At 37.6% G+C, this 26,682-nt stretch overlaps 2 protein-coding genes across 10 annotated transcripts in view; one reads left to right on the top strand and one right to left on the bottom strand.

The window, feature by feature from the left end:
• Positions 1-673: 673 nt before the first annotated feature.
• Positions 674-13,740, bottom strand: zgc:113274 (uncharacterized protein LOC552925 homolog). Of its 3 annotated transcripts, XM_051684021.1 has the most exons (5): positions 7,656-7,681; positions 7,004-7,094; positions 2,198-2,583; positions 2,041-2,126; positions 674-1,656 (listed from the first exon to the last, which is right to left on the bottom strand). In XM_051684021.1, exons 3-5 carry the CDS (start codon positions 2,571-2,573, stop codon positions 1,498-1,500), a joined length of 621 nt encoding a protein of 206 aa, XP_051539981.1. In that variant the 5' UTR covers positions 2,574-2,583; positions 7,004-7,094; positions 7,656-7,681; the 3' UTR covers positions 674-1,497. The 3 variants fall into 3 exon arrangements, with proteins under 3 accessions (XP_051539981.1, XP_051539978.1, XP_051539980.1); XM_051684018.1 differs by lacking the exons at positions 7,004-7,094; positions 7,656-7,681 and adding an exon at positions 13,697-13,740; XM_051684020.1 differs by lacking the exon at positions 7,656-7,681 and having other exon boundaries at positions 7,004-7,603.
• Positions 13,741-13,796: 56 nt separating this feature from the next.
• LOC127432328 (protein transport protein Sec31A-like) overlaps positions 13,797-26,682 on the top strand; it is a 34,989-nt gene continuing 22,103 nt past the window's right edge. For 6 of the 7 annotated variants that reach the window (XM_051683239.1, XM_051683237.1, XM_051683238.1 and 3 more), the window contains exons 1-8: positions 13,797-13,964; positions 17,305-17,384; positions 20,403-20,526; positions 21,663-21,861; positions 21,984-22,079; positions 22,829-22,969; positions 26,212-26,354; positions 26,445-26,544. In XM_051683239.1, coding sequence (XP_051539199.1) covers positions 17,306-17,384; positions 20,403-20,526; positions 21,663-21,861; positions 21,984-22,079; positions 22,829-22,969; positions 26,212-26,354; positions 26,445-26,544 — 882 coding nt within the window. In that variant the 5' untranslated portion in view covers positions 13,797-13,964; position 17,305. Of the gene's footprint in view, positions 13,965-17,304; positions 17,385-20,402; positions 20,527-20,813; positions 20,843-21,662; positions 21,862-21,983; positions 22,080-22,828; positions 22,970-26,211; positions 26,355-26,444; positions 26,545-26,682 lie in introns of those variants that run through there. The other variant, XM_051683240.1, reaches the window with a different exon arrangement.

Below are 26,682 nucleotides of genomic sequence, written 5' to 3'. Positions count from 1 at the left end.
AAACAGAAAAACAAAAAGAAAAGGTTAGAGTGGGCAAAGAAACACAGACATTGGACAACAGATAATTGGAAAAGAGTGTTATGGATCTTAACTCCATTGAGATTTTGTGGGATCAGCTAGACTGTAAGGAGCGTGAGAAGTGCCCGACAAGACAGCCACATCTATGGCAAGTGCTACAAGAAGTGTGGGGTGAAATGTCACCTGAGTATTTGGACAAACTGACAGCTGGAATGCCAAGGATCTGCAAAGCTGTCATTGCTGTCATAATGAGAACACTTTAAAGTAGTTTAATTTATTTCAAATTGTAATTTTTCACATTATCAATGTCCTGACTATACATTGTGATCAGTTGAATGCCACTTTGGTGAATAAAAGTACCAATTTCTTTCCATAAGAGCAAAATCTGTACATTATTCTACACTTTTGGCCCCCAGTGTGTGTATATATATATATATATATATATATGTACTTGTTAACATTAACTACAATTGTTAACAAGAACTAACAATGAACAGTACTTTTTCAGAAATTATTAATCTTAGTTAATGTTTATTTTGACATATACAAAATACATTTTTAAAATTAAAAGTTGTAAACAGTATGTTAACATTAGTTAATGCACTATGAACTAACATCAACTCTTGTAATTGTATTTTATACAGTATATTGCAATAGTATATACACTCATTGAGCACTTTATTAGGAACAATATGGTCCTACTAAACTGCCCGACGTGGTCTTCTGCTGTTGTAGCCCATCCGCCTCAAGTTTCGATGTGTTATGCATTCTGAGATGCTATTTTGCTCACTACAATTGTACAGAGCAGTTATCGGAGTTACCTTAAACTTTCTGTCAGTTTGAACCAGTCTGGCCATTCTCCGTTGATCTCTCTCATCAACAAGAACTGCCCCTCACTAGATGTTTTTTTTGTTTGTTTTTGGCACCATTCTGAGTAAACTCTAGAGACTGTCGTGTGTGAAAATCCCAGGAGATCAGTAGTTACAGAAATACGCAAACCAGCAAGTCTGGCACCAAAAATCATGCCACGGTCCAAATCACTGAGATCACATGTTTTCCCCATTCTGATGGTTGATGTGAATATAAACTGAAACTCCTGACCTGTATCTGCATGATTTTATGCACTGCACTCCTGTCACATGATTGGCTGATTAGATAAGCACATGAATAAGTAGGTGTACAGGTGTTTCTAATAAAGTGCTCGGTGAGTTAACTCACAAGTTAATAAAAAATAATGGCACAGCTGTATTGAAAAAGTGCTTGAATAAATAAGTTGGACACTTTACTTTCTCAAGTAAAAACATAAACAAAACTCCAAAAGAAAAAATAACTATGTATTACATAATTCCAAATCACTTTCAGTAAAAAATATCTCAAAACCAACAAGAAACGGTTTTAATAATCAACATTTTTTAATGTTTGTACTTGGCATAAACAACTGAGAAACTATTTATTTATTTTTCTGTTCACCATATAACATCAAGTAAGAAACAAGTCAGTATCTAACAGGTCTTGGTTTGAATCACAAATCTCAGCATTCTCATCCTCTAAAGTGTCATGAATCAAGATGGGTACATTATTCTCCTCTTTGATTTGTTTCTTGACTTCATTTTGGTTGACAAGACTGAAACTGATGACCTGGAAAATGAAACCAATATTTTAATAAATCTCCAAGTATGTTGTAAATGTGTTATAGTGTAATCCTTTTAATACAGGGTTCCCACACATTTTGACCAATTAAATGTCCATGATTTAAGTATTTCATAGAGATTACACTCACAAAGTGTAAGAGTTCGAGTCTGAAATGTTTTAGAGCTGAGCATCTAGAAGAAAAACTAGAAAAGGTTTATATTGATTATAGAAATTTCCAATACTTTCCATGACTCTTTAAGATTTGACTAATTTCCATGACACTTCTAGGTCTGCAAATCACAATATTAAAATTCCCAGATTTTTATAGGATTTCCATGACCGTGAGAAACCTGTCAATACTTAATTTTGTGAAATGTATAGTTCTGTCACCTGTCCATGACTTCCCAAAGATGTCGCTTCAGGTATATAGCAGTAGAGATTGTGGCGGGCTGCGAAACTGCTGAACCAGTCTCGACCTAAAAGATTATATAATTCTAATTAACAACACAAAAACAGGTTGGATGACTTGAATCAAGACGCAACCCACCTGCTAACCTTTGCTCTCCCCAGTTGTTGGGAACAGGAAGGTTTTTTCTTTGTGTCAATTCAAATGCCATTTCTCTGCATTTCTTTGGAGTAATGCCACTGCAGCGTTCTGCCAGCGTCCTGATGTTTTCCGCCAGCTCCTCCTCTAACTCCTCAGACAAGATCCTTTTGGCTTCTGCTGTTCCTCTGTACCCGACTGTCTTTTCTCTCTTTTCTTCTGCTTTTTTCATGTACCTCTGCAGGGTGGACCTGCCAATGTTTCTCTCTTTTGCCACTGTTCTGATGGATTTGCCACATTTGACATCAACGAATGCTTTTTCCAGCTCCTCATAGGTTGCTGAGCCCCAGTCAGTTTTTCGAATATAGTTTCGTGGCATGATAGTTTTCCTACAATATTTAAAAACAGTATCACATGGTTGTATAGTAAATAGAGCAGCAAGGTAAAGTATTTTAAATGACAGAGGTTAAAATAACATTAAAATAACCTTGGGGGTTATTTGAGTCAGTGGCTCAACTTACCCCATAACTACCATTTTGGAAAAAAGTGACTTGTTTGGAAACATATGTGATAAAGGCAAACAATTAACATGGTTTTATTAGTTGGTAAAGTGTGTATTATATATACACTGGTGGCCAAAAGTTTGGAATAATATACAGATTTTTCTGTTTCGGAAGGAAATTGGTACTTTAAATCACCAAAGTAGCATTCAACTGATCACAAAGTATAGTCAGGACATTACTGATGTAAAAAACAGAACCATCACTATTTGAAAAAAGTCATTTTTGTTCAAATCTAGACATGCCTCAATTCTAGCAGCCATCACTCCAACACCTTATCCATGAGTAATCATGCTAAATTGCTAATTTGGTACTAGAAAATCACTTGCCATTATATCAAATACAGTTGAAAGCTATTTGGTCCGTAAATGAAGCTTAACATTGTCTTTGTGTTTGTTTTTGAGTTGCCACAGTATGCAATAGACTGGCATGTCTTAAGGTCAATATTAGGTCAAAAATGGCAAAAAAGAAACATCTTTCTCTAGAAAGTCATCAGTCAATCATTGTTTTGAGGAATGAAGGCTATACAATGCTTGAAATTGCCAAAAAACTGAAGATTTCATACAAAGGTGTACACTACAGTCTTCAAAGACAAAGGACAACTGGCTCTAACAAGGACAGAAAGAGATGTGGAAGACCAGATGTACAACTAAACAAGAGGATAAGTACATCAGAGTCTCTAGTTTGAGAAATAGACGTCTCACATGTCCTCAGCTGACAGCTTCATTGAATTCTACCTGCTCAACACCAGTTTCATGTACAACAGTAAAGAGAAGACTCAGGGGTGCAGGCCTTATGGGAAGAATTGTAAAGAAAAAGCCACTTTTGAAAAAAAGAAAAGGTTAGAGTGGGCAAAGAAACAGACATTGGACAACAGATAATTGGAAAAGATTGTTATGGATCTTAACCCCATTGAGCTTCTGTGGGATCAGCTAGACTGTAAGGTGTGTGAGAAGTGCCCGACAAGACAGCCACATCTATGGCAAGTGCTACAGGAAGCGATCTGTGTATCTGGACAAACTGACAGCTAGAGTGCCAAGGATCTGCAAAGCTGTCATTGCTGCACGTGGAGGATTTTTTGATGAGAACTCTTTAGTAGTTTAAGAAGATCTGAAATTTTTTTTCAAATTGTAATAGTAATTTTTCATGTTATTAATGTCCTAACTATACATTGTGATCAGCTGAATGCCACTGTGGTGAATAAAAGTACCAATTTCTTTCCATAAGAACAAAATCTGTACATTATTCCACACTTTTGGCTGCCAGTGTATATTTTTAGATTATATATATTTTTTAGTTTTTGCAACCCTGAGGGTTAGGGTTTGTCAGTTCGAACCAGTCTGGCCAGTTTTTGGCACCATTCTGAGTAAATAGTATATTGCAATAGTATATACACTCACTGAGCACTTTATTAGGAACAATTTGGTCCTGCTAAAGTGCCCGACGTGGTCTTCTGCTGTTGTAGCCCATCCGCCTCAAGTTATGCTATTTTGCTCACTACAATTGTACAGAGCAGTTATCGGAGTTACCTTAAACTTTCTGTCAGTTTGAACCAGTCTGGCCATTCTCCGTTGATCTCTCTCATCAACAAGGCGTTTCTGTCCACAGAACAGCCCCTCACTAGATGTTTTTTGTTTTTGTTTTTGGCACCATTCTGAGTAAACTCTAGAGACTGTTGTGTGTGAAAATCCCAGGAGATCAGCAGTTACAGAAATACTGAAATCAGCCCATCTGGCACCAACAATTATCCATGCAATTATCTAATCGGCCAATCGTGTGGCAGAAGTGCAGTGCATAAAATCATGCAGATACTGGTCAGGAGCATCAATTAATGATCACATCAACCATCAGAATGGGGAAAAAATGTGATCTCAGTGATTTGGACCGTGGCATGATTGTTGGTGCCAGATGGGCTGGTTTGAGTATTTCTGTAACTGCTGATCTCTTAGGATTTTCACACAAAACAGTCTCTAGAATTATTCAGAATGGTGCCAAAAACCAAAAACATCCAGTGAGGGGCAGTTCTGTGGAAGGAAACGCCTTGTTGATGAGAGAGCTCAACAGAGAATGGCCAGACTGGTTTGAACTGACAAAGTCTACGGTACCTCAGGGGGCCTGGGTAGCTCAGCGAGTACTGACGCTGACTACCACTCCTGCAGTAGCGAGTTCGAACCCAGGGTGTGCTGAGTGACTCCAGCCAGGTCTCCTAAGCAACCAAATTGGCCTGGTTGCTAGGGAGGGTAGAGTCACATGGGATAACCTCCTCGTGGTCACAATTGGTGGTTCTCACTCTCAATGGGGCACGTGGTAAGTTGTGCATGGATCGCGGAGGGAAGCATGAGCCTCCACATGTTGAGTCTCTGCAGTGTCATGCACGACGAGCCACGTGATAAGATACGTGGATTGACGGTCTCAGAAGTGGAGGCAACTGAGACTTGTCCTCCGCTACCCGGACTGAGGTGGGTAACCGCGCCACCACGAGGACCTACTAAGTAGTGGGAATTGGGCATTCCAAATTGGGAGAAATGGGGATTAAAAAAAAAAAGTCTACGGTAACTCAGATAACTGCTCTGTACAATTGTGGTGAGAATAATAGCAGCGGGTTGGCGCTGTTTTGGCGGCACAAGGGGGACCTACACAATATTAGGCAGGTGGTTTTAATATATATATAGTAATAGGGCTGGACACAAAATGTGAGACAAAGCTAAATATTATGGTTTTGGTAATTCAAATGTATTAATTGTAGATATTTTTAATTAAATAATTATTATTATTTTTAATTTTAATTTCTCAATACAGTCGAGATGGTCAACACCTTTGAGGTGGGTCAAGGCAAAATCTAGATTTTAAGGGGAGCTACAGACATCTAATATGTTTAAAACTAGCTGCTTTTCATGCTATGTTAATCTTATGTTAGATGTTACTTATTTTACATATCTCAAAGTTCTCACAAATACAAAAACATGGGATATGTGCCGCTATAATGCTTTAAAAAAGTAATGGAACACCAAAGTGTACACTTTTCGTTGAAAGTGCCACCAAATAAAAAATGTTCCCAGGGTCCTAAGTTCCCCAGGTCAATATTCTATTAACACACATTAACACTCCTATTGTGTTCGGGTCAAATTTGACCCATTTCAAGTTAAAATATTTCATAAATATTATCCATATAATATTTATTTCATAAATATTAACCATAATCCTAACCCTATAAATCTGGGGAACATAGGACCCTGGGAACATAGGAATGACCCCAAAATACTCACCACTTTTCCTTTGTGCTTCTCTTACCAAAACAATGCATATTTGCCTTGATACAGGGGTGTCTCAACTTACCCACTTAGACTTACTAGCCTAAGTCTCTATCATATTCTGATCCTGAGATTTCTGTTGAGCACGTTATCTTTGTACCTCTTTAAGACTTTTTTTTATCATCCTCCAGGTGATTGCTTAGAGTAGCATGCAATAAGTAATAAAACAGTACAACCCTAATTATGAAAAAGCTGGGACAGTACGTGTGCTAGGGCACACGTGAACTCAACATGTTGCTACCCGTACCCAGACACCAACTCTATTCTGCAGAGTTACTGACAAGCACCATCTCCTATCATACATTTCTGCATCAATTTAAATGTGTTTTCCTTTTATTGTAATGTTACTTCAAACGCATAGTGCGAGCAGCCATAGAGACACGAGTTCTGGTCCCATGGAAACCAGGAAGTAATTGTGTTCACATTATCAATGATGAGTGGGATTCAGAGGTTGAATTTTCCCTCTAAGATTACATTTGTACTCAACTGATGGTTAGGTTCAGGGTTCAGGTTTGGCTTAGGGGTAGAGTTAATAAAATCTGCATTCCTGTTGACTGTATTACATCATTTACCACTCAAAGCAACTCACTTTACAACTCATTTTTGGTGCCACCGTGTAGACATTTCACACAGAAACTGGAGCTCACACATGCCCAACATGCTAAACAACACTTCCAGCTTCCACCACTGGGGGGAGTGCTTCAAATTTTGGTGAGCACAGACCCATTTTAGCTGAAGAACTGTCAGCCTACAGTTGCCAGTCAGTTCAGTCTGCCAGCATGACTTGAAGGTGGCATATGACAGAATTGCACTGAAAATATAAAATAAATATATCTGCATCGGGTTACAGAGTGTGAGTGAGAATTTCAAACAAACAAAACATTTTTTGTTTGCACTGTGGTTGGCGAACATGTGTGAATAATAACATAATAACATACCCAAATCATTTATTTTGCATAACAGGAAGAGGAAAGTTGTGGCTGTTTTCCTACAGAAGTTTTTACACCCTAAGGCAAGTTGTTATATGACCTGAAAATCAAACAGAAATACATGTCTTCATGTCACTTCCACAGGTAATGCTATATAGATGTCCGCTGTCATGCGACAGTTGCAACAAAGAAAAATATGAACATAAGAAAAACATAAAGAGGGTTCAGAATACACAAGGAAGCAAACAAACACAACAAACAAACAAAGATACTTCAATATTCATTTTTGACTTTCAATATGTCTTCCTTGGCTCCTGAACTGCTCATGGGTAAAATCTTATCTCTGGGCAAACCAAATCCAGGAATTTTACATTCACTCCAATGTCAAAGCCTTTGATACTGCAGTGTTGAATAAAATAGATAACGAAAGGATGGTGTGATCAAGAGAGATGGACAGCAACAGTGGTAACTTTTTGCAATAGCACAGACGTGCCCATGAACATCAGCTAATCTCAGATGGAAGGATACACAGTGTAAATTTGTACAGTAAATTTCCTGCCAACAGAAACAATATTGCTATCTCAACAGATAGAAACAAGATATAAGGAATGACAAAATCTTAAAAACGTATGAGTAAGGAATGTAACCCACAAGTTGCTACAGTGTTTCAGGGTGTCCAGTTGGTGTCTGTTAAGTAACCAAAAACATAAAAGTAAATTACCCACCATTTGTTTTCCAAACCCATATGACTTTCATTATTTTCTCATTCACAGTGGCTCTCATGGCACTAAAAGCAAAACAAATTCTCAACTGAACATGAGCCACTATTAACAAGCTACTCTCATAGCACTAAGGAACGCACTACAGAAGTCAAGAATTTAACTGAAAAATGACTTAAATTTTTAGTTGTTTCTCAACAAAAACTATTGTACACATTCAGAAGATTTTGAAATTCAGGAACTCCATGATACTTGTAGGAGCTTTTTTAACCATTGCTTTTTTTGGAGAAAATTACAAACAACCGTTTTTCTTGAGTCAAAATGAACCGGTAGAGTACAGGAGATACACTGGGTAAGACATTTACATACACTTTGTTAGTATTTGGTAGCATTGCCTTTAAATTGTTTAAATTGGGTCAAACATTTTGGGTAGCCTTCCACAAGCTTCTCAAAATAAGTTGCTGGAATTTTGGCCCATTCCTCCAGACATAACTGGTGGAACTGAATCAGGTTTGTAGACCCCCTTGCTCGCACACGCTTTCTGCTTCAGTTCTGCCCACAAATGTTCTATCGGATTGAGGTCAGGGCTTTGTGATGGCCACTCCAATACCTTGAATTTGTTGTCCTTAAGCCATTTTGCCGCAACTTTGGAGGTATGCTTGGGGTCATTGTCCATTTGGAAGACCCATTTGCGACCACGCTTTAACTTCCTGGCTGATGTCTTGAGATGTTGCTTCAATATATCCACATAATTTTCCTTCCTCATGATGCCATCTATTTTGTGAACTGCACCAGTCCCTCATGCTTCACGGTTGGGATGGTGTTCTTCGGCTTGCAAGCCTCAACCTTTTTCCTCCAAACCTAATGATGGTCATTATGGCCAAACAGATCAATTTTTGCTTCATTAGACCAGAGGACATTTCTCCAAAAGATCTTTGTCCCCAAGTTCACTTGCAAACTGTGGTCTGGCTTTTTTATGGCAGTTTTAGAGCAGTGGCTTCTTCCTTGCTGAGCAGCCTTCCAGGTTATGTCGATATAGGACTCATTTTACTGTGGATATAGATACTTGTCTACTTGTTTCCTCCAGCATCTACACAAGGTCCTTTGCTGTTGTTCTGGGATTGATTTGCACTTTTCGCACCAAACTACGTTCATCTCTAGGAGACAGAATGCGTCTCCTTCCTGAGTGGTATGATGGCTGCATGGTCCCATGGTGTTTATACTTGCATACTATTGTTTGTACAGATGAATGGGGTACCTTCAGATGTTTGGAAATGGCTTCCAATGATGAACCAGAATTGTGGAGGTCCACAATTTATTTTCTGAGGTCTTGGCTGATTTCTTTTAATTTTCCCATGATGTCAAGCAAAGAGGCACTGAGTTTGAAGACAGGAATTAAAATACATACACAGGTACACCTCCAATTGACTCCAATTAGCCAATTAGTCTATGTAAACTTCTGACCCACTGGAATTGTGATATAGTCAATTAAATGTGAAACAATCTGTCTGTAAACAAAAATTACTTGTGTCATGCACAAAGTAGATGTCCTAAACGGCTTGCCAAAACTACAGTTTGCTAATATTAAATCTGTGGAGTGGTTAAAAAATGAGTTTTAATGACTTCAACCTAAGTGTATGTAAACTTCTGACTTCAACTGTATATTACATTATTTTTTAACTTATTAATTTGTTCATTGTTGTGGAGAATCCAAAGGCATTTTAACCAAATACAACTTTAAGATTATTTGTTTTCCCTGTTTTTAACTCTTAAATTGCCCAAACAACAGGAGGATTAAGTTTAAAGTCAGTCACTGACTACCAGTTTATTGAAAAGGCAGACCTGGATACTCTCTTGTGTTCCGCATAAGAAAGATAACCATATGGGTTTGATATGACATTATGATGAATACTTGATGATGTTATTCCCATAAGTCAAAATTCACTAAAATCTTACCTTATGCACAGCTCTAAAATCTAATTTGCAAATCCACATTCAAACTTGTCTCATCACGTATGGGAACAAAGCATGCAAATACCAATGGAGTGTTCCCTTCAAAGCTTCAAGAAAAACCCTCTGTCCCCTTGTGCTCATCCTGTTTTATTAGACTAATGTGAAGTAACTTGTCTGCTGATTTTATCATACTCATTTTCATTCTATAGATTCAATCAATGTTAAATTAAAGGCAATTATATGCTCTTCACTTTAATATTTAATTTAAGACATTATACTCATTTAAATTCAATACAAGCTCCACTATCCAGTATTATTTCTTCAAACTGGTTTAACTGTGACCATTGACCAAATGTCATTATCACTGTCAAACAGATGTAAAAAAAAAAAAAAAAAAAGAAGAAGAATAGCAACAAGGCTAAACTTCTTAAAAGCCATTTTACAGCCCCTTTTTATGAGAAACCCTCAGAGGACAATTCTTTAAATTGTGTAAGCCTGTGAAATTTCTATTCTGAAAACACTACAACACATTATTTGATGTTTTACCTTTTGAATTATAATTATTTATTTATTTTTAAATATACACTCATTTCAAATCAGATTATGCAAATGTTGGGACAGTCGAGTGTTTCCCACTTTGTAACATCACCATTTCTTCTAATAACACTTGTTAAGCATTTGGGTACTAAAGACATAAATTTGTTGAGTTTAGCAAGCAAAATTTTCCCCCATTCATCCATTATGCAGGTCTTCAGTAGGCCTTCAGTCTAGCACTTTCACTCTCTGCTTATACGCAGCCATGCACTTGTAATCTGTGCAGTATGTGGTTTGCCATCGTCCTGCTGGAATACCACTTCTGAATGCACGTGATCTCCAATCCCTCAGATGTCAGTGTCTTAAAAACTGTATGGATTCCATGACATGGGCTCGGGAATGCGTTGGTAAACCTTTGTTAGTCAACACCACTCGCTGCTGCAAGTTATGGCTTTACTATGCAAAGCAGAAGCCATACATCAACACTGTCCAGAAGCGCCGCAGACTTCTCTGGGCTCGTTCTCATCTGAGATGGAAAGTAGAACAGTGCAATAGTGTTTTGGGGTCCAATGAGTCCACATTTCAAATAATTTTGGGAAAAAACAGTGTCGTGTTCTCCGAGCCAAAGTGGAAATGGACCATCCAAACTGTTATCAGCGTCAGGTCCAAAAGCCAGTGTTTGTCATTTTATGGGGTGTATCAGTGCTCATGGCATGGGTAACTTTCACATCTGTGAGGGCACCATTAATACAGAAAGATTTTTATGTATTTTTTAAGCAACATATGCTGCCATCCAGACGCCGTCTTTTCCAGCAGGACAACATCAAACCAAATACTGCCCAGATTACAAGTGCATGGGTGCGTAAGCAAAGAGTTCGGGTGCTAGATTAGCCTGCCTGCAGTCCTGACGTGTCTCAAATTGAGAATGTGTGGTGCATTATGAAGCGCAAAATACAGTAGTGAAGGCCCCATACAACTGTGCACATGAAGACCTGCATAATGGATGAATGGTGGAAAATTCTGCTTTCTAAACGTATAGTCTGCATGTAATGGAAGTTGCAAACGATTTTACTTCAGTATCGTGACATATTTCCTAGTGAAACGGAATATTGAATGAGAAAAAATAGAGGGTGGGGCTTGATTTTATCCACTGGGAATTGATTGGATCTAGAAAAGTAGGTGTTCCATACAGAAATGGAGGCAGATCTGAATGCAAGTTTACAATCAGTTGTGGAGGACTACTCGCCGCCTGACACACTGCCAGCAATCACTTTCGATAGGGAAGAAGTTTGTTTGCAGCAAGCAGAGGAGGACAAGGAGCAGGAGCACACAGAGGATCATTTTATCGTGGGAATGAGGCCTTATATGTTTGAGCCATTACCTGCTGAGATTACTAATGGTGACCTGGACGTGGAGGCTCAGGAGCAAGTTCACCCTCGAGAGCATTTTGATGTCTCCCAATGGTAACGCTAATTTTTCAAAACTACTTGTTATTAGATATTACTGCTGCAACCTTTTTTAAATTAACCAGTGTTTAATTACTTTGTTTTGGCAAGGTTTTAAATAGGGTGCATTGCTTAGAACAGTAGCCTAAAACTATGTCTAAATATATAGCTGGCAGATAACGCAGCTAGCGACAAAAAACGTTTCTGATGAGCTTGCTAGCTAGTCTCACTTACCAACAAACTTTGTGAGTTACCAACAGTGCACACTGACAGAACAGGCGTATCTGTTAAGGACAGATATTTCACAAACCCCATTTCGTGTTTTGTCCAATTTTTTAAGCATTCACGGGTGAAATGCTTCGAACACAACCGCGACCTCTCTGATATCCCTCCTTCTTCGAAATGCAAAAGATCAAGCCATTGGGCCTGCAACCAGGGTATTTGGGAGAGCCACAACCTAAAACGCACCTCCTCGCCATCTCTGTTTGTTATTTGTCTTTTTTTACTCACTGTCAAAGCTCAAAGCATACTGGCGGTTGGAGGGGATTGGTTAAATTGTGTTCTGCCAAAGCCGTCAAACTGACGTCATCAGAGAAGGAATGTCATTCCAAAGGCGAAGCTAAATTTCAGATTTTGATTGAAGATTTCGAAACAAACTATTTTTTTCTGTGGATTAACTTGCACGGATGAATTGTTCACTACAAGACTAGTAATGTGCGCTAACAAAGTAAATAGGGTCCATTTTGATTACATGCAGACTTTAACAAACTTGTGTCTTCAGTGCACAAATGCTTAATAAGTGTTATTGAAGAAATGTTGATGTTACACAACTCAACTTTTTTGGAGCATGTTGCAATCATCTGATTTGAAATTAGTGTAAAAATACAAAATAAAAAAATTCATTCACAAGGTAAAACATCAAGTAATGTGTTGTTGTAGTGCTTTTAATATAGCACAGGGTGAACTGAATTTACAAATCACTCTATTTTGTTTTTATTAGTGTTTCCCATACTGTCCCAACTTTTTCGGAAGTGGGGTTGTAATAGCACCCCCTCGTCAATAAACCACACCATTTGATATATCATTCATGTCAATAGCAAAAACAGTGTAAAATGTTAACATACTGTGTGGGTTGAGTCATCATAAAGACTGTACTTTTTAAACTTAACAGTTAAAAGCTTATCTTTCATTATTCAATAACAAAAACCTAATCTGAAATATTGGATGAGAAACTTTCTGAGCTACAAAGAACCATTATGAGATGCCACAAATGCTTTTAAATCACCAGAAACAAGCCATGCGTTCCACTAAATCTTCACATTCCAACAGCACACTGAAGGGTGTGACTTTCTAAGCCTGTTATGCATCCTATATAAAAGACTTCTCTTATTCGATATAATGTAGTATTAATTTTGTCCTGCCACTTATTTTCAGTTTGTTGAGATATCTCTTACTTGCCACCTGCCATCACACTGTCAATTAATGTTAGTGAATGTGAGTGAGAGGTTGACATATTTATGGAATTATATGAAATGCTTAATAAATATTTCTAATTAAATCTAAATCTTAAATAAATGGCACCACACTCTTTGATCATGCACCGGTAATACCATGTTTTTGGGGATTTACCATGGTAATAACATGGTATTTTATTAGGTAACCTTATGTACCATGTAAATACCATGTAACTACTATGGGATATGAATATGGTAATGATTCAGTTAATAATTTACCATACTATTCGCAAAGTATCATGGTATTACCATCTGATACCACCACTGTACGATGCTTTATATATATATATATATATATATATATATATATATATATATATATATATATATATATATATATGAGTGAATATGTCCACATGTATTAAAAAAAAAAAAAAAAAAAACAATTTCATAACGTAAATCGAACGTACATATAAAAATAGTATTTCAACCCGCAAATAAACATTTTGAAGCTGCTCTTAGCATCATTAATTGTCATTTGTACAGCACAAACACAAACACAGACACGCACAAACGCCATAGCAACTAAACACTTACACAACAAAGAGCTCTTCCGCCGGAATTCGTCGCCTGAGGGGGAGGGAGTTGTTGCCGGATGTCGTCAATGTGGTGGGCGGGGTTTACTGTGCCACGTTGATGGACAGCGGTGGAGACGTGGAATTCAGTCCATCTGCAGCCGGGACAAACCTCACTCACATCACACAAACACACGGATTTTATAAAGTTATACCGTTAGTTAACTTCAACACACGGGTTTATGCGTGGATGAGACTGTGCATGACTGGCGGAAGCACGAAAAGTGAAGGTAAACACTTTGACAACTATGCAAATCCCTTTGTGGATAGCTGCATTAGCCTCTCTGTTACAGTATTAGCTGTTTTAAATGGAAAGTAAGTGTATAGATAGCACAAGTGCGCATTTAATTCACTACATATTTGATCACATTCTGTTTGGTAGGGAAATCCTGCTGCTTCTAATACATAGAAGTGCATTATAGTAAGAGTTTTTCTTAATTGTCTGTTAAGAAACTGCACAACAGCCTGAAATTGTATTGTGATTGTGTTACATGCCTTAAATTGTTTATCGCGAGGATATTGTTAGATTTAATGGCATTCCAAGCTCGAAGTTTCTTGATTAATTTCTGTATGTCAGAGACACTGTTGCTTTGCTGCTATATTATAAAATAACATTTTTGATTAGTGTCACATGAGTTATTAATGCATTATGTTCAGCAGGAGGTTCTCTCAGTTAATCTTTATATAACAGTGTATTGTCCTGTTTGGTTAATGAAAAAAAAAAAAAGCCTCAATTGTTTACAAGCCAAGTTCCAAACATGTTTGAATGAAACATTTTTGAATGAAGTATCATGAAGCGTCAATAAGATCTTTGTATTGAGTGATATAGACCAAAAAGAAGAAACCTTAAAAGCAGACCATTGGCATGTATACAGTATATTACTTTTAATTGCTTTACCTTCAACATTGCCTATCGTTTTAGAAAAAATAAATGTTTACAGCTGTCAAAGTAATTCTACAGGGTTTCTGCAGGTCTGAAAAAAGTCTTACATTGCCTTTTTGCAAATTAAGGCCTTAAAAAAGGTTTAAGTCGGAGCAACAAGTTTTAAATTCATAAGGTCTTGGTATTAATTGTTGCACGAGGGATTGGTTCTCATTGTGTTGTTTTAAAGTAAAGAGTTATTTCTAGGCATGAATAGCTCCCATACCAAATTTTGGGTCTCTAGGGTACACCTCCAGTTCAAAAATTAACTTTTCTTTTGCGTGTATCTTTTGAAGCTTTTGAACCATTTGTCCTAGAAACAAAATTATTTTTGCATCTTTTTGCCCATAACAGTGACCGCCATCTTGGATTATGACGTTTATTTGCTACTATTCCTTCAAACTTTGCCAGATTTGCCTAAACAATGTCTTGAAATAATCTCCAGACTGATCAGCACAGAATGAATAATACTGAATTTTGATTCTGTTGAAAAGTTACGTTAACACAAACAGGAAGTGAGGCTATATCTTGGCAACGGTTTGTTGAAACAAAACTTGATATGCTTCATCAGGACCATGATCTGAGGGTACATGCAAAGTGTAGTGACAGCGCCACCTACGGGTTAAGAAATGTGAAAAATTGCTGTAAACATTTTTTGCCTGTAACTTTTGAACCATATGTCTTTAAATCATGATTCCTTGGGTCATGAGGATTTCAAGGATACCCATATCAGCCATATGTAAGTTTTCCCATATTAACCATACTGCATCTGCAGCATATTTATTTTTTAATTTTTTCTCCCCTTTTCTCCCCAATTTGGAATGCCCAATTCCCAATGCGCTCTAAGTCCTCATGGTGGCGTAGTGACTCGCCTCAATCCGTGTGGCAGAGGACGAATCTCAGTTGCCTTCGCGTCTGAGACTGTCAATCCGCGCATCTTATCACGTGGCTTGTTGAGTGCGTTACCACGGAGTCGTAGCGCGTGAAGAGGCTTCACGTTATTCTCCGCGGCATCCACGGACAACTCGCCACATGCCCCACCGAGAGCGAGAACCACATTATAGCAAACCCGAGGAGTTTAACCCAACGTGACTCTACCCACCCTAGCAACCAGGCCAATTAGTTGCTTAGGAAACCTGACCAGAGTCACTCAGCACGCCCTGGATTCAAACTTGCAACTCCAGGTGTGGTAGTCAGCATCTTGACTTGCTTAGCTACCCAGGCCCCTCATCTGCGGCATATTAATTGTTATCAAAAAGTTAAATATCTTTTGAATGCATTGTCAGAGTTATAAGGAAGTTTTGTATGCATCATTGACATCACCTCCTGAACGTACCCGAGTAGTCTGGAAACAGCGCAACCTATAGTTGAAAAGATAATCCAAACTTTTGTGCTGACTCCAACCTTGGTATGTCTCTTTGCCATTCGTGAATCATGTCAACTGAGTGGTACAGTGTGTAAATTGATGTATTAATGGCTAATCTAGGACAAAGGATTTATATTGCAGAATCATATGGAGGTTCTTATAACAAATGAAAAGAAAATCATATATGCTCCTTTTATATAGCTTCTAGATTTATTGATCAAAATGTATTTGAATTAAATCTTGTTTTTACATGTTTGGTGGTGATCACTTATATTTTATTCCAGAGCTTTGAGGTATCATTTTGGGTGTTGTTAGAGCAGTGTTGTAGAGAAATATAGCTGATACAGTGGGTCTGACCAGAAGGTAAAAGTTATTTCCATATTCTGGTGGTTAGTGGCAGATGTATTCAAGCCTTATAGTGTTACTTTTTGTAAAATGAATTCAAGAGTAATGGAGGTCTGTTAAGCTGTTTTTTTTTTTTAATTTATTTTAAAGTGTTACTACTTTATACAGTACAGTATATATGACTGTTCTTGTGCTCTCTAGGCATTAACATGTAGAGAACGATGTGTTGACATATTGAGTTCCTTTGAATTTATTACTTAAAGAGCACCTGTTATTGTTTTTCAAATATTACCTTTCATGTAGTGTGTTATATAGCTGTTTGTGATTGTTAAAAAATCTGCAAAGTTTCAAACATCAAAGTGCATGACAGATGCACTCCCACTTATTGACTCCCAAAAGAAAGAACCGATTCTGAACACCTGAAACGATTTGTTAGTAATTCCAGACTTACTTCCTGTACTAACCTACGTAATTTGGTAACAAAAAACCCGCCTCTGATCTTCATTGGCTGCTCACGAACAACTTTGACCCTCCCTCAAACACTACTCTAAGCGGTAGACCAATCACAACAGACTGGGACATCTGACCAATCAGAGCAGGGTAGGCTCTCTGAAAGGAGGAGTTCAGAATGGATCATTGAACGAGTCATTTTTGATACTGGGTTAAAAAAGGTAATGCTGCAATTTAAATTATGAGCAAATTAAAGTGTTTTTTTTTTGTTGTTTTTTTTACCTTGGATGCATGTAAATCTATTGTATGAGACTTTAAAAAAAAAATTAGACATGTTTAAAAACCATAATAGGTGCTCTTTAAATTTATTTTAGTTGGTCTTAAAAAGGTCTTAAATTTAGCTTCACAAAACATGCAGAAACCCTGATCATAGCACAAAACACTTATATTGAGTCAGTAATAACTCTGTGGTGTTTTTGTGTTATAGGATGAAGTTAAAAGAAATTAACCGAACAGCCATCCAGGCGTGGAGTCCAGTGCAGCAACACCCCGTATATCTGGCAGCAGGTAACTAATTGCGATCATTCGCTGCTTTCAGAATCCAGACATTGCACAACTATTCCAATCATATGGTACAGTGGACTCAACCCAGCAAGTTAAGAGACAAACACAAGTATTTGTTTCTGTGTTTTATTATAATATTAAGAAATGTAGGTAATAACTCCCATTAATAAGTCATTTATAAACATAGCTAATGCTTAAAGGAATGTTTCATGTTCAGTGCAAGTTAAGCTGCGTGTGTGTTTATTTCATTGTTTTACTTTGTTGTAGAGTAGTTTTCATTGCTAGACTTTTTACTGTGTTGCTCTTTAATCTGTCTTGAATACTACTATTCTGATGCTAGTGAAACTTTGTAATACAGCACTTTTCGTACCACTGTCTCCTTAAGAGGATTAGCTTAATGTATTCCTCTTTTGTAAGTCGCTTTGGATAAAAGCATCTGTCAAATGAATAAATGTAAATTAACAGCTTTTGTGGCATAATGTAGATTTCCACACAAAATAAATAAATACTCGTCCCTTATTTGTGAAAAAAAAAAAAAAAAAGACAACAATTGTGATTACAGTAAGGGACTTACAATGGAAGTGAATGGGGTCCATAAACATTAAAGGGATAGTTCACCCAAAAATGAAAATTCTCTCATTATTTACACCCTCATGCTATCCCAGATGTGTATGACTTTCTTCTGCAGAACACAAATAAAGATTTTTATAGAACATTTCAGGTCTGTAGGTCCATACAAGGCAAGTGAATGGTGATTAGACCTTTGAATTTTTAAAAATCACATAAAGCCATCTTAATGGTAATCCAAAGACTCCAGTGGTTAAATCCATACCTTCTGATACCTTTGACCAACCCCAACTAGAGGTGTAACGGTATGACATTTTCACAGTATGATAATTGTCACAAAAATTACCACAGTATTATGGTATCACTCTATAGAGGAGCACTGATAATATTATTAGCAGTTCAATATTTGGTTATGAAATATGTTGATAAACACACAGAGAAATATTTAAATTTAAAAACAATTCTTGAACTTTATTTTGGATTTCTTCAATTTTAATCCTTTAACTTTTGATCTTGAACATCAGGACACTCTCTTAATCCAACAAGGTTAAAAAAAAAAAAAGACAAACAGGTAAAACAGTAATCACAAAAATTGCAACATGCACAATAGTCAGATGATTATAACAAAACAAAAACAAAAAAATTATTGTTATTTTATGGATTATGAAATTGAATTGTAATAATTATAGCCCAGATTAACACTTCAGATATGCATTTGTATGCATTCAGTAATTTGTTGCATTTGTGAAATTGTGATTTAGTTTAATTCTAAACAATACCTACTGAAAATATCATTCATTTGCAGTTCATTTATTGGCATTTTGTCCAATACTGTCTATTTCCTGCATGCATATTGTCAATGTCAGTTTCCTGTACACCAAAAGCCATGCACTTTGTAAACCCTATTTAATATTATATTTTACAATTAAAACATTATTAGTGGTATCAAACACATTGTTGGCCTACTGTTGCGCTGCACTTATATACAAATAAACAAAGAGTTGGCGCTTCTTAAAGTTGAACGTGTGCTTAAATCCATTTGCTGCATTTGTGAATATGACTTAAAGCATATTCTGAAACATAAGTTTAGCCTACCTAGTCATTACAAATCATGTAAAACTACTTTGAATCTGGTGTTTTTGTGAAACATGGGCTAAAATGTATTATCCTGTATACTATATTTCCATGCTGCACTCTGCTTGTGCTGCACTTCTGATGCGCTTGTGATGCGCTGCGCACGCGACACCTGCATGCCACCTTTAAAATTGAGTGACAGTCGAATTTAACATGAGGAAGGCACAATTTAAAGATTTATTTTATATCGCCAAGTTTATATGATTCTGTAAATGTCGACGATTCGATCTTAATTAAACTGATTTGCATTTTAGAAAAGTTCTGAAAAATTCTTTTTATTCATGCAATACCGTCAATGATAAGATTTCAACTGTATGATAACAGTCCGTTTTAAAACAGAGGTATATTGTGAAACCTTGAAACCATTACATCCCTAGCCCCAACCAGTAGGTGGTGATATGCACGAAGAATGTGAATTTCCAAAAAACAAAAGAAGAAGAATGTGGAAGTAGAGCTTTATAGTAAAAATTGCATTTTTTTTTTGTTGTTGTGGAAAATTGATCTGTTTCTGACTCACACCTATCATATCGCTTTTGAAGATATGGATTAAAACACTGGAGTCTTATGGATTACTTTTATGCTGACTTTATGTGTGTTTTGGAGATTCAAAGTTCTGGTCACCATTCACTTGCATTGTTTGGACCTACAGAGCTGAAATATTCTTCTAAAAATCTTTGTGTTCTGCAGAAGAGAGAAAGTCATACACATCTGGGATGGCATGAGGGTGAGTAAAAGATGAGTTCATTTTTGGGTGAACTTTTCCTTTAAAATACTTACTCTTTCAAAATGTAGCCACAATATCTAAACATTTTACATGTTTACATGATTTTAGTGTGATAAACTCGCTTACTAACCTTCTCTGTGTAAAGTTGTATCCCATAATACAAATTTGTTGTCATGACAAGGAAATCTTCTAATTCCGATATTGGATATAACTTTACACTGAAAAGATTAGAAAGTAATCATGTTAACTTGTGCTGTACTTCTGAAACGTTGTGTATTTCAATTTGAATGCATTGACCCCATTCACTTCCATTGCATTTTTCTAGTTATACTCTGCTCTGAAATATGTTTAGAGTTAAACTGGCTTGCAAATCATAGTGATGTCCAATTTGTGATTTGAGATAATCGTTCATTTGAATCGGTTCTTTTTAATGAATTGATCAAACAGGTTCATTAGCAAATTGTTCCGTATCAAAATGATTTAAAGAAATCCTTATACAGAAATCACAAATGTCTGGAAAGCTCATGAAAAAGTTGGAAAACCTGATTTCAAATCTTTGTCTTATTCATCTGATTGATGGATATTTCTGCGTTCAGGTACCTCGGCTCAACAACTCGATGCGACTTTCAGCACCAATGCATCACTTGAGATCTTTGAATTGGATCTGGCTGAGCCTACTTTGGCCATGAAGTCATGCGGCTCATTCTCCTCTCCACACAGGTACTGTCATCAGATCTCACTGTATGCTGATGATTTACACTGGCATCCCTTATATAGAGGTTTGTATTTAAGCAAATGTGTGCACAGACAACTTGAAGCATGGTGACTTTAAACAGTTTATTATTATTATTTTTATTTATACGTTCTTAGAATTTAGTTATTGATTTATTTATATTTTTGGAGCTTTGAGTGTGACTTATGGCAACTTAGATTGCATGTTAAGTTTATCATCACTATGGAAACATTGATTTATTTGTAATTCATTCATCACTTTTGTCACTTTACAGTTGCGAATGCGATCTTTACTGAAATAAAGGTAAACAGAATGATAGTTCTCTCTTTGAAGAACTAGTTCCCCCAAAAATTAGAATTCTGTCATTATTTACTCACCCTTATGCCATTCCAAAACATGTATGCTTTTATTTTTGTATGTGAAACACCAAAAAATGTTTTGAACAGTCTTTATGCAGTGTTAAGACCAGGTCTTTCAAGTGTCAAAAAGGACAAAATGCTATAAAAGTTCATAAAAGTACCATAGTCTGTTTGACTATTGTATGTTATATTGTAATCTAAAGCCATACTATAGCTTTGTGTGAGGAACAGGCTGATATTTAAGTTGTTATTCGTTGCTTATCTTTCCCTCTGCTGCAGCTCTCAAATCTCATTCTTTATTCTACAAATTCTAACTAATTCGTCTCATTCAGTTATGACACAAGTGAGAACCAATGGCCCGGTGGCCATAATGATGTCTAACCTAGCGTTTATTTTATTTGAGCCCCAATTAGATTTGTGTGCGGCAGTGGTGGTCAACATTTTTGGAAAATTAAAACTTTAATTTTGGTCTGTTCCTCATATAGAGTTATCATAGAGCTTCAGATGACTTGGCATATAGCACATGTGTCGTGCAAAACTTAGTGTGCGTTTTTGGAGCTTGATTGTGTCAGTCGCCTTTCACTTTCATTATACGGAAAAGAGCAGCTCTGAGAATCTTCAAAACTTCTTTTGTGTTCCACGGAAAAAGTCCTACTGCCTAGGCTTGGACAGACATGAGGATAAGTAAATGATGACAGAAATAGGGTGAACTATTCCTAAGCTAATAATAAGCTAATGCAGTAACTCTTCTCTTCTGTTGGCAGATACCACAAGCTTGTGTGGGGTGCTCATGGCATTGAAGCCGAGGGATTGCCGTCAGGAGTTCTCATTGCTGGAGGGGAGAATGGAAACCTGCTCCTGTACGATGCTTCTAAAATCATTGCTGGTGACAGTGAAGTGATCATTTCACAGAGCGAGAAACACACAGGGCCAGTCAGAGCTCTCGACGTCAACTCATTTCAGGTAGTCACACAAATCCAGCTGTCATCCTTGACTTCTGTCACTGTGCACAATTATAATACATTTTTTCATCACAGTCAGTAGTTATTAGAAATGTAAATGACCAGACTTTTTTTTCTTTTTAGACAAACCTTGTGGCCTCTGGAGGAAATGAGTCGGAAATTTACATTTGGGATTTGAACAACTTCAGCTCGCCGATGACACCAGGACCAAAAACACAGGTACAGATCTTATACACCACTCAGAGGAAAGTGTACGTTTGTTCTTCCTTTCATTTTGATACAGACTGTGCATATGCATGGGCCTTATGTTTTAAAGAGCCCATATTATGCTCATTTACAGGTTCATAATTTTATTTTGGGGGTCTACTAGAATAGGTTTACATGCTTTAATGTTTAAAAAAAAAAAAAACATTTTTCTGTTACTGTACATTGCTGCAGCACCTCTTTTCACCCTTTGTCTGAAACGCTTGTTGTAGCGCTTGTCTCTTTAAAGATCCCCTTTCCGAAAAGCCCAGTCTGCTCTGTTTGGTCAGCTGGCCCAGTCTGTTGTGATTGGTCAACTGCGTAGAGCGTGTGTCAGAAATGTAACGCCATTTACCATGAGTTTCAGCTCCTGGGCATTAGGCGGGCATTATGCAAATGTGTTACATAGTGACATAGCTAAGTCACGGAAGTAATGGCTGGACTGCAAACCAGGCATTTCAGGCAGTTCAGGAGCAGTGTTTTCTGTGGGAGAGAGTAACTCCCTTTGGTATGGACTTTGTGCTTTGTAACTTTGCAGACCTTTTACATGCCCAGACTGCTATATTACACACTAAAGGAAAGGTAAAATCCCAAAAAGCATAATAGGACCTCTTTAATGTGTTTTTCTGAATGTCATTTGATTTAAACAAAAAACTTAAAAAATTCAAAGTTTGTCTGGATGAACTTTCAGTTTCTAGTGTTGACTGTAGTTGTTGTTGTTTTAGCCTCTAGAGGACATCAGCTGTGTTGCGTGGAACAGACAGGTGCAGCACATCCTGGCCTCGGCCAGTCCCAGCGGAAAAGCCTCAGTGTGGGATCTAAGAAAAAACGACCTGATCATCAAAGTCAGCGATCACAGCAACAGGGTTTGTGGAAGAATTCGGCTTTTGAATTGCCTTGATTAAACTTTGAATAATAACCAATTGCTTGGAGTAGTTATAAGTAATAACTTGGTCTACTTATTCACTAACAAAAAAGTATTATTATTTTTTTCACCTGCACAAAGGCATTCAAGTATCATGCATCGGCTTCCCTGCTGTATGGATATCGGCCATTTAAAGGGGTCATGAAATGCAATTTTTAAAATTATTTTATTATCTTCCCTGAGGTCCACTGATAATGTCAGTAAAGTTTTTAACAAGAAATCTGTCATAGTTTTGTAAAAAAAAATTATAATTTTCCATCCTGTCTCTGGTCCTCTGACTGAAACGCTCGGTTTTGGCCTCTGCGTCTTCAAACTTCATTGTAAACGCACACTGTCCTGAATGGCTAACATCGTGCAGCCCCTCAAATACACAGTCATACTTGAAACTCAGCTGGAAGAGAATAAACAAGCTCTCCACAACATTATAAAACTACATTTCAAGGTTTTCACACAACGCACATCCATCACATTGCATCCAAATATTTTGGACTGTTCACTCAAGCACATCAGCACTATAACTATCAAACAGTAATGACATTTGAAATATTCATGAATTAAATGGTTTACTCATGATTTTGCTGTCAAGTCCAAGTGTTTTTTAACAGCCCCATTCTTCAATAACAGTTCCTTTGCAAAGCTTGAATCATATTATGACTGGTTCACAAGCAGTCCACGATGAAATGAGCCGCACATACACAGTCCATAGCACGGTGAAACGTGACGTTCACACATGGGTGCACTGAGGTGCAGATCACCAAACGGTCAAAGACATCCAGCTAGTGCTTGTTTATATACACCAACGATAAAAAATAGGGCAGATAGGTGCAAGAACAGCAAGACACCGAGCAGCTGAATGAAGCCCAACGGAGTCTGCTTTTCTGAGTTGTAACAGACACAGCGTCTTTTAAAAGCGGCACGATAAACATGACAACGGTCAAAGATGTCCGCGTGATGCAGGTTATATGCACAAAAAACCCTTTTGGTGTTCAGGAACAGTTGGTCACATTAGGCCTGTCTCTCTCCCTCTCTATTTACAATACAAACTGAGCACCAGTTGGTGGGGCCAAGGGTGCGATGACACATTTTGTGGGGTGTGTAAATACAACTGAGCAATGTCTCGTGACGTCACGAACACAGTTTTCAAAACGAGACTTTTCAAACGTAGGGAAATATACATGCTCTTTTTAGACTGGGGAGGAAATTTTGAGTTCTGAAATTTATAGTATGTTTTTATAATACAGTTACCTCTTATATGTCTAAATATCAAGGAAAATTAGATTTTCCATTTTACTATATCACTATATTCACAACATACTGTATTTTTAATATTACAGCTTACCTCAGACAATGAAGCGAATGAACAGGTGAACTTGAATTTACCTGCTAGTCAGAATATGTGTTACTTGCGTTGCGTATCTTGAATATACTGCTTCCGTAAGAAACACACCACACACAATGTAATATCCTTACATGGAAAATCAATAAGTCTCCAAAGCATGAAGAATCCAGAACAATGTAGAAATACTTCAGTATATTCATAATGTTATTATTTCAGGAGCTCACATTTCATGCACGTTATTCTGTGCATGAGATGAAATTCGTGGAGCGAGCACAGACAGAACCACCTCACTTGTGCTCAGAACAGAGCGTGTTGCTCGTGTAGATTTGATTAAATCATCTTGAATTAAGGTCATATTTTGATTTTAAATCGATGGAGCGTTCAGCCCTACACAATGCAAAAGATAGACTTGTTGCTCTTGTGTTATTTCACGGCACACGCTCATTTATATCACATTCAATTTAGACTGCAAGATCACAACACGGGTATCATTCTTTTGCTGTGGTGCTGGAGATTCCGAAGCGGTGGAGCACTGCTGCAGAAAAGCAGTGCAGGAAACACTGCAAAGTACTATATTACCATCTGATACCATCCAGACCGATCTCATAAAAAATGTCCTTGGTCTTGGCGGACTAGATCTGTTTTGCTGCTGCAGAACAAGTACGGAGACTTGCAACTGCTAGAACATACACAGGCATACTGAATTAAGCATATGACATGCTGCTGCACAATTAGACAAATGCAATCCCCCAACGAAGCTGGGAAGCTGCACAAATGCATAACACAAAACAACACCCCAACCAAGCAGATCTACCGCCAAGACTTGTGTACTGCTGCTGCTCCAAAGAGCCATGTGCTACAAGTGTATGCTAGCTAAGTGTACCTTGGCCTGCTTGGTCGAATGGTATAATGCTAATGAACAAAATTTCTGTGTTCCTGGGCCTGCTTGGCCAAATGGCTTAAACGGCTACTACCCTGACTCATAATGTGTATCTGGACCAGAAAAGCCTAGAACTTATTTAACAAGTGACTTAGCCTGGCTATGTGTGTATTTATTTATACGATTAAACTAGGATAGCTATGTGTGCAAGTGACTGATATGCCTATGGCTTACCTTGATAAAGACGTGCTTCTATGTGTCAGAGCCAAAAGCAGACTTTCCCTTGCAAGCTAATAGAAGAAAAAGCCCCAGCAACCACCTGAGCAAACAGTGTTTTTAGAGAAAACTCTCGAAGCATGCTACAGAGAAACTGGATTTATTGCAAACTGCCAATTTAAATCCTGCAAAAAGAGAGAGTAAGTTGATTGGCTACCTGATAACATGACAAAGGACCTGTCAGCTTACACCATGTGAGCCTGGCTCACATGGCTTAGCATGTACATGTGAGCAACCTGATTGGCCAACAAATAACAAGTTCAAGAACCTAAAAAAGTTGTGCCATGTAGAGTTCCATGCCTGAACTTAGTTATTAATTACGTTAATATACTATTAACCCTAACCATAACAATACTGAGACCAAAATAGTTTACTTTCACTTCTATGCCTACAAAAGTATCTGGGATGTGACATCAAAGACACAGCGCATTTGATCTTCAGGCCATGGGCACCACATGGCCTGTGGTGCTTGTCTGGATTTCAGCACATTGGGTCGGAAAATGAATGGGAAAACATTCAGAACTAGCACAACCATTTTCTTTGTGATTATGTTGCACCATCTCTGTACGATGTTACCACCCCACTAGTTTTGCAATGGTTAACCACTAACTGATTCATTTAACTCAGATTTCACATGTTCACAATGACATTTGTGATGTTTAAAGAGAGTGTTTGTGTTGTGCTTTAGATGCATTGTTCTGGTCTGGCCTGGAACCCAGAAGTGGCCACTCAGTTGGTTCTGGCTTCTGAAGATGACCGAATGCCTGTCATCCAAATGTGGGACCTGCGCTTTGCCACCTCTCCTCTCAAAGTGCTGGAGAACCACACGAGGTAGACAGACATTTCATGAGAGTATCAGTAGTTCCCCTCACTCTCCATAAGTCTTTCTTTATGTTTATATCTGTGTATGTGTGTTATCAGAGGTGTGCTGTCCATAGCGTGGAGTGTAGCAGATCCAGAGCTGCTCCTGAGCTGTGGAAAAGATAACAGAATACTGTGCTGGAACCCAAACACAGCAGAGGTGAGAGTTTAAAAAAGTTTTTAAAAGTTCAACTGTTTTTAACTTGACTCGAGTGTGAGACCCTGAAACAGACAGCAAGACACATTGTGTCTTGTGTGAACAGCCACTTTAGAGCTTTGCAGAGATCGGCCTCTGTCC

Source organism: Myxocyprinus asiaticus, chromosome 42, assembly GCF_019703515.2.
Source record: "Myxocyprinus asiaticus isolate MX2 ecotype Aquarium Trade chromosome 42, UBuf_Myxa_2, whole genome shotgun sequence".
In the NCBI taxonomy this organism is placed as follows: Eukaryota; Metazoa; Chordata; class Actinopteri; order Cypriniformes; family Catostomidae; genus Myxocyprinus; species Myxocyprinus asiaticus.
The sequence above is the reverse complement of the archived record's forward strand: the minus strand, read 5'-3'. Positions and strand labels throughout refer to the sequence as shown.

What these genes read in the sequence shown, in the direction of transcription:
- zgc:113274 (XM_051684018.1), bottom strand. Translation starts at nt 2,573, where the DNA reads ATGCCACGAAACTATATTCGAAAAACTGACTGGGGCTCAGCAACCTAT. An exon ending in GGGAGAGCAAAGGTTAGCAG is followed by an intron (nt 2,127 to 2,197) that starts GTGGGTTGCGTC and finishes ATAATCTTTTAG; the next exon opens with GTCGAGACTGGTTCAGCAGT. An exon ending in CTTTGGGAAGTCATGGACAG is followed by an intron (nt 1,657 to 2,040) that starts GTGACAGAACTA and finishes TTCATTTTCCAG; the next exon opens with GTCATCAGTTTCAGTCTTGT.